We start from the raw sequence: 8,708 nt of genomic DNA on the forward strand, positions 1-8,708 counted from the left end.
ATATATATATATATATATATATATATATATATATTATATGTTAAAAGTATATATATTTGAGTGGTTACAGATCCTAACATATTTTTTCTACAGCTGTGATGTTGTGACGTTGGAAGGATCTGTGCTGCTTGTACAAGAATGAGTGGGTGTATTTTTGCATTAATGAGGGTGAGTGAGTGCGCCTATGCATGTGTTTGGGTAAGTGAATGCATGTTTACATGGATCATCATTAGTAGGTACATGTGTGCAGCTTTGGAACACATGACCTGTCCACTGAAATAACAGCATATGTTGATAGAAATAAATGAGAATTTTATATCTAATATCTATTTTTTTCCCACTTCACACTGTTATGGTATTTTAGTAGTTAAATAGTAGTTTTTTTATATTTTCTAAGTATGTTAGAACATACTGTAAAATGTCATGATTTCAGAGGTTTATTTATGATTGGTTATGCCCTAGCTCAGCCAAATCAATGGACACACGCTGAGATACAAACTCACTCATTGCTGACACACATGTACTCTCGAGCATCCACTATTAAGTACACACAACATACAAACAGACAAGCTCCTTAAAGAACCTGTGTGCATTGTCAGGTATAGTACAAGGAGGTTATCCAGTGCAGGGGCGTACCTAGAGCATTTGGCACCCGGGGCGGACCCTGAGTGTGGCACCCCCCTCCCCCCCCCCCCATAATAAAAATGTAAGAAAACACCCACAATTTTTTCAATGTTTTAATATTTATTGCACAAATTTGTAAACTGTATATCAACTTGAAAAAAATGGAACTATGAAAAATAAATTAACTTAGAAATAAATACAATTTAAATAGTTAACATTTACTTAACAGTTAATACGCTTTCTATAAACAAAAAACAGAGATCCAAAGTGACCACTCAGTCTATTCGGCAGAGGTAATTTGCAATGATTCACATCCGCTGCCTTCGAGCCTTCATTTCTGCAAACTTATCGATTACGTCATCAAAGCCAATCTTCCTTGCATATTCATGCTCAATTGAAAGTATAGCTAGATTTGTCAACCTTGTCTCACTCATGGTTGAGCGAAAGAAATTTTTTATCAATTTTAATTTGGAAAAACTTCTTTCACATGAAGCAATAGACACACAGAGAGTCAAAAAGAATCTTAAACACAGTGACAAATTTGGCAGAGATTCACAATAATCCCATTTAACAATGAACTCCAGGAACTGCAATGCCGTCCATTTCTTTGCTTCTTCAACACTGATCTTGGCAGCTTCCAAATGCCTCCGAAGACGTTCAATTTCCCTAAAGATGTCTTCATCAGAGAATTCGTCAAAAATCTCAGTCAATTTTGGAGTATAATTACGAATATCTTTCTCTGTTGCCACAACCAGAGAGTTTGGCTGAATAACAGCAAACATTGAAAGGATTTTTTCAATTGCCTGGGAACGAATTTCCAACTCGTGATGAAAACGATCAAGACACTCAAACATAGCCCTTTTCATTTCCTCTGGCAATGTGAGACCAGCGTCCTTTGCCTTCTCTCCTGGCATTGATTTACGGAGCTTTACTCTCCCTCTTCTTTCCATTGAAATGTCCATTTCTTTACACGTAGTAGTTGCATAACAAATGGCCTTCTCCACAATTTCACTGCGCTGATCTGCTAGAAACGCTTTCAAACCTTGTAGTTTCACAATGCACTTTTCAAGAGTGAGTCCCACAGTTTGCAAATATTTCTGTGTGATATTAACTTCTTCTAGAACTTCACACCAGAAAGAAAGGTAACACAAAAAAGAAAAATCACATACGGCAGACAGCAACATCTGAGACGATCCTCTTGTGTCCACATTTTCTTTGGGATTACACAATTGTTCAAGAGCTGAAGTCAGTTTTTCAAAATTTGCCCTCACTGGCTTCACAGCATCATAATGAGCGCTCCATCTTGTTTGGGAAAGTCTTTTCACTGTCACACCTAAATTCTCCATCAGCACTTCCCAACGATGTGTAGAAACCGAAAAAAAGGAATACACTCTCTCCAATGTTCCAAAAAAAGTCACACAGGAAGCAACACTTCCAAATGAGTGCACCCCACATAGGTTCAGGGAATGGTTTGCACATGGCATAAACAAAGCCTTGGGATTAAGCTCTTTTATTTTTGCCTGAACACCACCATGAATCCCTGCCATAGTTGCAGCATTATCATATCCTTGACCCCGGCAAAGGCTTATGTCTAGTCCATCTTCCTCCAGATGTTGCAGGATATTTTCTGTGAGCTCAGCAGCAGTCTTTTCAGCAACAGGAAAGAAGCCCAAGAAGGATTCCTTTACTTCAACATGGTCCCCTTCAATATGAACATATCTGATCACTTCACACATCTGATCAGTGTGGGACACATCAGGGGTGCTGTCAAAAAGAATCCCAAAGTACTTTGCTTTCTTGATATCAGCCACTATTTTGTCCTTCACATGATTTCCCAAAAGACAAATTAATTCATTCTGAATTTTTGGAGAGAAATAGGAAGTCATTCTCTTTCCAGATGCAACAGCATGTTTCAGCCTCATGAAATGTTCCTTTAAAATGGGATCATAGTTTGAGAGCAATTCTACCAATTCGAGGAAGTTGCCTTTGTTTGCGGATGACATGATCTCTCTATGACCACGAAAGGGAAGATTCTGGTGAGCCAGAAACAAAGTTACATCCAAAAGGCGATGCAAAATATCCCTCCATTTCCTTTTCTCTCTGTCCACTGTTGTTTGATGGACATGATCAATGCATTTTTGTAGCTTCAATCCTGCTCTCAAGGTCTTCCATTTCTCCAAGCATGTAAGATGCTGCTCAGAAGCCTCATGATCAGACACCTTTGGGTTCAGTTTCCACCACAATTGAAACCCAGTAACAAAACTGGATGCCCCTGTTACTTTGTCATCAACAGCAAAAAGTCTGCAGCAAAAACAAAACAAACTTTGTTTTGATGGAGAGTACACCATCCACGTTCTAAGAATTTTTTCGCCATTAGGCAGAGCCTTATAGAACCATGCAGTGGTCAGCTGTCGACTCTTCCCTTTTGATTTCTCTCCTTGCCTTTCAACAGGACTGAATGGCCCATCCCTATTTTGGAAAGGTTCACTTCCCCTCTTAATAAGGTCCACTCTTAAAACATCTGGAACTGGAACTGGCCAAGCAGCAACATCAGAATAAACTGACAGTCGAACAGTCTCCTCTTCTTCATCATCATCATCATCAGAGTCTTGCTGATGCAGGCTTCTGCTGGAATCTCCTTCATCTACATCACTTTCACCGCTTGAAGATAAAATGATCTTCTCCAATTCTTGCGCTTTCACATGTGAAGCTTCTTGAGAAGATACTTCAGGCATTTCACCTCTGGATTCAACAGACTGAACGTCTTCAGCACTTTCTCCTACTGCGGTAGATGTTGAAGGTGCAACATATTTTAAAATTGATCCAGACATCGCCTCAGCTGACTTTTCTCTTGCCTTCTTAATTTTTCGTTGCTGAGACCCGCTTGGTCGATTTCGCTTCATATTGGTGTTTTCTGCAGAAAAATTCTAAATTTATTTTGGCTCTAGTGTTCGCTAGTGCGATATCTGTCTTCTATTTCCCATCTTGGCATACCATTTGTAAAAGTAGACAACCCAGGGTATTTAAAGGGACACTATAGTCACCCAGACCCCTTCAGCTCAATGAAGTAGTCTGGGTGCCAGGTCCCCCATATTTTAACCCTCCAGATGCAAAAATCGCATCCAGCTTGCAGAACGTCCATAGGAAAGCATTAAGAAATGCTTTCCTATGGACTGTTTGAATGTGCGCGCGGCTCTTGCCGCGCATGTGCATTCGGCTCCACTCAGGAGCTGACGTCGGCTGGGGAGGAGAGGTCACCAGGGCCGAGGGAGCCCGGCGCTGGATTAAGGTAATTGGCTGAAGGGGTTTTAACCCCTTTAAACCCATTCAGCCACTTACCTTTCTCCAGCGTTGGGCTCCCTCGGCGCTGGTTACCTCTCCTCCCCCTGCCGACGTCAGATCCGAATGCGCATGCGCGGCAAGAGCCGCGTGCACATTCAAACTGTCCTTAGGAAAGCATTACTCTATGCTTTCCTATGGACGTCCAGCGTCTTCTCACAGTGAGTTTTCAGTGAGAATTGCGGAAGCGCCTCTAGCGGCTGTCAGTGAGACAGCCACTAGAGACTGGATTAACCCTGAGTGATACATCTCTGAAACTGCTATGTTTTCAGCTACAGGGTTAAAACTAGAGGGACCTGGCACCCAGACCACTTCATTGAGCTGATCCTTTAAGGGGTTAAACACATTTCTAGGAAGAGAAACAGCATAGGAAAGGGATTTGGGTTCAAAAGATGTAACGGCTAGGGCAGAGGTTTTGGAGAAGGGGGCCAGGGCAGAGGTTTTGTTCAAATCCGCCAGTTTTGTAGAAGGGGGAAGACCAGTGCTTTTGTAGAAAGGGGCTGGTGAGAACCTTCTACAAAGCCCCTTGTCTCGCACTTCTAGAAAACCCCTGCCCTTCACCCTTCATATAAAACCCCTGCACCCCGATCACATAAATTTCATACACTCCCTACACATAAAAACCCTGCACCCTGATCACATAAATTTCATTCACTCCCTACACATAAAAATCCTGCACACCCCCTTAATAAAAAACAAAAACATGCACAACCCCTCTTAATAACAAAAAACCTGCACACCCCCCTTATAAAAACCCTGCACACCCCCTTAACAAAAAACAAAAATCCGCAGTGCACATCCTCCCTTCATAAATAGAATACTGCAACCCCCTTAATAAAAAAAACCCTGCACCCCCATTATTTAAACCTCCCCCTTTAATTCTTTAATCCACAGCCCCCTTTAATTAATGCACACCCCCCTTAATTAATACACCCCCTTAATAAATCCTCACCCCCCCTTAATTAATACACCCCCCTTAATTAATCCTCACTCCCCCTTAATTAATACACACCCCTTAATTAATCCACACCCCCCTTAAATAATACACCCCCTTAATTAATCCACACCCCCTTAATTAATACACCCCCCTTAATTAACCCCTTAAGGACCAAGCTTCTTGAATAAAAGGGAATCATGTCGTGTCACACATGTCATGTGTCCTTAAGGGGTTAATACTCACTCCCCCCTTAATTAATACACCCCCCTTAATTAATCCACACCCCCCTTAATTAACCCACACCCCCTTAATTAATCCACACACCCCTTAATTAATACTCACTCCCCCCTTAATTAATACTCACTCCCCCTTAATTAATACACCCCCCTTAACTAATACTCACTTCCCCCTTAATTAATACACCCCCCTTAATTAATACACCCCCATTAATTGATACACCCCCCTTAATTAATACCCACTCCCCCCTTAATTAATACACCCACTTAATTAATACACCCCCTTAATTAATACTCACTCCCCCCTTAATTAATACACCCCCTTAATTAATACACCCCCCTTAATTAATACTCACCCCCCTTAATTAATACACCCCCTTAATTAATACTCACCCCCCCCTTAATTAATACACCCCCTTAATTAATACACCCCCCTTAATTAATACACCCCCTTAATTAATACACCCCCCTTAATTAATACTCACTCCCCCCTTAATTAATACACCCCCTTAATTAATACACCCCTTTAATTAATACTCACTCCCCCTTAATTAATACACCCCCTTAATTAATACACCCCCTTAATTAATACTCACTCCCCCCTTAATACACCCCCCTTAATTAATCCACACCCCCCTTAATTAATACACCCCCCTTAAATAATCCACACTCCCTTAATACACCCCCCTTAATAATCCACACCCCCTTAATTAATACTCACTCCCCCCTTAATTAATCAATACACCCCCCTGAATTAATACACCCCCTTAATTAATACTCTCTCCCCCCTTAATTGATACTCCCCCCTTAATTAATACACCCCCTTAATTAATACACCCCCCTTAATTAATACTCACTCCCCCCTTAATTAATACACCCCCTTAATTAATACTCACTCCCCCTTAATTAATACACCCCCCTTAACTAATACTCACTTCCCCCTTAATTAATACACCCCCCTTAATTAATACACCCCCATTAATTGATACACCCCCCTTAATTAATACTCACTCCCCCCTTAATTAATACACCCACTTAATTAATACACCCCCCTTAATTAATACTCACTCCCCCCTTAATTAATACACCCCCTTAATTAATACACCCCCCTTAATTAATACTCACCCCCCTTAATTAATACACCCCCTTAATTAATACTCACTCACCCCTTAATTAATACACCCCCTTAATTAATACACCCCCCTTAATTAATACTCACTCCCCCCTTAATTAATACACCCCCCTTAATTAATACCCCCACCTTAATTAATCCACACACCCCTTAATTAATACTCACTCCCCCCTTAATTAATACACCCCCCTTAATTAATACACCCCCCTTAATTAATACTCACTCCCCCCTTAATTAATACACCCCCCTTAATTAATACACCCCCTTAATTAATACACCCCCTTAATTAATACTCACTCCCCCCTTAATTAATACACCCCCTTAATTAATACACCCCCTTAATTAATACTCACTCCCCCCTTAATTAATACACCCCCCCTTAATTAATACACCCCCCCTTAATTAATACACCCCCCCTTAATTAATACACCCCCCTTAATTAATACACCCCCCTTAATTAATACTCACTCCCCCTTAATTAATACACCCCCTTAATTAATACACCCCCCTTAATTAATACTCACTCCCCCCTTAATTAATACACCCCCCCTTAATTAATACACCCCCCTTAATTAATACACCCCCCCTTAATTAATACACCCCCCTTAATTAATACACCCCCCTTAATTAATACTCACTCCCCCCTTAATTAATACACCCCCCTTAATTAATACACCCCCCCTTAATTAATACACCCCCCTTAATTAATACACCCCCCCTTAATTAATACACCCCCCTTAATTAATACACACCCCCTTAATTAATACACCCCCCCTTAATTAAACCTCCCTCCCCTTTAATTCTTTAATTAATCCATTATCCACCCCCCCCCCCCTTTAATTAATTTATCCCCATCACATAAAATGACTACTTACATTTTTTGATGCCTTGACCGACTGGGTGCCTCACCGCCCGGATCCTTCCGCTGAAGATCCGTGAAGGCGGGCTGACGGCGCTGCGCACGACGTCATCACGTTGCGCAACGCCGCGGCCCGCAACACTCCTCCCCTTCTTATCCATGTGGTAAGTCTTACCGGGTGCTGCGGCTGTGCACAGCGTAATGATGGGGGCAGGGGGGTGACACATGACACCGGACGTCATGGCACCCCCCTAGTCAGTGGCACCCGGGGCGGGCCGCCCCCCCCGCCCCCCCCTTAGTACGCCACTGATCCAGTGCATACTGGCTGGTTTCAAACTGTACAGGTGGCACCATGGGTTTAACTCTGTAGTCTACTCCGTGCACCACTGAACAGTTGTTGTTGTTTTCTTTTTAAACATTTACACCCTGTTCCAAACTAATATGCAAATTCTATTTAAGTGTCACAAAGATTAAATATTTTGTTTTTCAGTTTAACTCATGGATGGCATTGTGCCTCAGGGCTCTTTTAATCACTGAAAATCTTGGACACCTGTGATAATTAGATTGCTAGGTGAGCCCAATTTAAGGAAAAACTACTAAAGGAGGGTGTTTCACATGCTGAAGAAGTCACATGCTCAAACTCCCATTCAGTGGCAAACTTGTCTATTGATTCACCTTCTTCTTTCTTGCAGCTGCCAAATATATATATATATATATATATATATATATATATATATATATATATATATATATATATATATATCTCTTTCATATATTAAATTTTTTGCAGGTCTGAAGAAAGCTTCCAATGCATCAAGGATGGCTCTAATGTCATTCTTTAGCTCCTCTGTGAGGTTCAAATTATGCTTGTAAACATGGTAGCACTCACTGGCCATCATCCTCGGTGTGGCTGCTTGCACTGCTGCAGGCTTTTCATTCAGCCCTGTAGCTAGGGAGTAATCCTCAAACTCAGCTCTGAAGTTATCCCACTTCATACACCATGTTTCAGGAGATATAAATAAAGACACTGCCAGGTATTGGTGTATAGCAGTCATGTTTCAGGAGATACCAGAAGGAAGTACACACCCCAACAGGAAACACGTGCAATAAAGAATAAACCATAGAGTTAGTTGCATGTAAACCAAACATAACATCCATAACAGTCTGGGTGGGATTACAAGGGGAGGGTTTGCAAAAGCTGCAGACAAGAGAACTGGCATTTTACTAGCAGCTTTTAGATATATCTCCAATGAAAATATGCATAATTAAATGCGTGCAAGTTTGTTTTGTTTATATTAAGGGTATATCCACTAAACAGTGATTATTTTTTCTTGGGATTTTGGTAGTGGAGCATACCCTTAAGAAAGCTGTTGCCTTTCAATTGACTGTAAATAGTTTTACCATTTGGTGCTCAGTTTACATGGTGTATCAATTTAAAATAGGTATAATAGAACTAAAAATTAAATCTTATTACCGTATATACTCGAGTATAAGCCGAGTTTTTTAGCACATTTTTTGTGCTAAAAAATCCCAACTCGGCTTATACTCGAGTCAATAGTCTGTATTATGGCAATTTGCATT

At 41.0% G+C, this 8,708-nt stretch overlaps 1 protein-coding gene across 1 annotated transcript; it reads right to left on the bottom strand.

The window, feature by feature from the left end:
* Nucleotides 1-932: 932 nt before the first annotated feature.
* On the bottom strand, nt 933-3,566 carry LOC134609367 (zinc finger MYM-type protein 1-like). The gene has a single exon (XM_063453043.1). The coding sequence runs from the start codon at nt 3,525-3,527 to the stop codon at nt 933-935; it is 2,595 nt and encodes an 864-aa protein (XP_063309113.1). The 5' UTR covers nt 3,528-3,566.
* Between the last annotated feature and the right edge of the window lie 5,142 nt (nt 3,567-8,708).

Source organism: Pelobates fuscus, chromosome 4 (assembly GCF_036172605.1).
Source record: "Pelobates fuscus isolate aPelFus1 chromosome 4, aPelFus1.pri, whole genome shotgun sequence".
Taxonomy (NCBI): domain Eukaryota; kingdom Metazoa; phylum Chordata; class Amphibia; order Anura; family Pelobatidae; genus Pelobates; species Pelobates fuscus.

Excerpts from the sequence above, each read along its gene's own strand:
- LOC134609367 (XM_063453043.1), bottom strand. The coding sequence starts at position 3,527 with ATGAAGCGAAATCGACCAAGCGGGTCTCAGCAACGAAAAATTAAGAAG.